Genomic DNA, 1004 nt, shown 5'->3' with positions numbered 1-1004 from the left:
GATACCGATTAGTCAAATTGAGAGCTCATTTCACCAAAATCATGAGAAAATAAAGAATAGTTATCGCAGAAAACTACTGGGAAAAAAGCAAGATCCAATCCTATGTGCTAGAAGATAGTGTAAAGATGAAAATAACAAAGCCACTTAGAGAAAGTCATAAGTGGATATAATTAGATGCAGGCATACCATGCATCGGTCACAAACTCGAACTGGTTGGGCATCTTCATCTGCAGTCAAAGCAGTTCTACCTTGAGTACATTTGTCACAGAAAATATCGCCACAATTTCTGCAGTGGTGCTGTAACAAATTTATAAGAGTATGAGTGAAAAAATTAAAACAGGCAATACAAGATGCAAATGAGACATTCAGACCACCTAAAAATGTTGGAATTAATGCTTACTCTTCGTATAAAAGCACCAAAATCTGTCCCACAAGCAGTGCACTTTCGAACAGCTTCATCGGGAACCTGTATGAGAAAATAGGAGCGTAAGAAAAATAGACAAGTTGCTAACTTTACATCCTTGCACAAGTTTTGTTCGGAAAAAATAGAAGAAAATGCGGCAATGAGTAAGGAAACAGATAGTCGTTGGATTATAATCTAACCCAGTGATCTTTCTCTTCATTGAGTGGCCTCATCAACTTCATCCAATCAAAACCTTTCTTCTTCTCAGCAGCTGACTCGGATCCCTTGATTGCATCTGACGGCATACTACTCTCGCCCATCTCTTTGACCTAAACACCATCACACCAGCCTGAGTACATGCTTATGACTAGTTTGAGAAGAAATATTAGTAAAACAATGAAGAACTATACCCAATATATGGTTGACAGCAAAGAAAGGATCATAAAACCACTTTCAGGGTCTCAAAATCATGATTGTATCTAAACCCTAAGCCAACAAGATAAGGACACCAACTAAAATTAAAACAGAATAATCGTTAAAGACCTTTTAAGCTTAATGTTTGTATGTAGCGGTTGCTTGATAGAAGGATATGAATCAACTA

At 37.2% G+C, this 1004-nt stretch overlaps 1 protein-coding gene across 1 annotated transcript; it reads right to left on the bottom strand.

Moving 5' to 3' along the window:
• Positions 1-59: 59 nt before the first annotated feature.
• LOC107856583 (protein FREE1) lies at positions 60-934 on the bottom strand. Its single transcript, XM_047402201.1, has 3 exons — positions 604-934; positions 401-466; positions 60-297 (listed from the first exon to the last, which is right to left on the bottom strand). The coding sequence occupies exons 1-3, from the start codon at positions 721-723 to the stop codon at positions 145-147; spliced, it is 339 nt and encodes a 112-aa protein (XP_047258157.1). The 5' UTR covers positions 724-934; the 3' UTR covers positions 60-144.
• Positions 935-1004: the final 70 nt, after the last annotated feature.

Source organism: Capsicum annuum, unplaced genomic scaffold, assembly GCF_002878395.1.
Source record: "Capsicum annuum cultivar UCD-10X-F1 unplaced genomic scaffold, UCD10Xv1.1 ctg1611, whole genome shotgun sequence".
Taxonomy (NCBI): Eukaryota; Viridiplantae; Streptophyta; class Magnoliopsida; order Solanales; family Solanaceae; genus Capsicum; species Capsicum annuum.
This window is presented reverse-complemented; position numbering and strand designations above follow the sequence as displayed.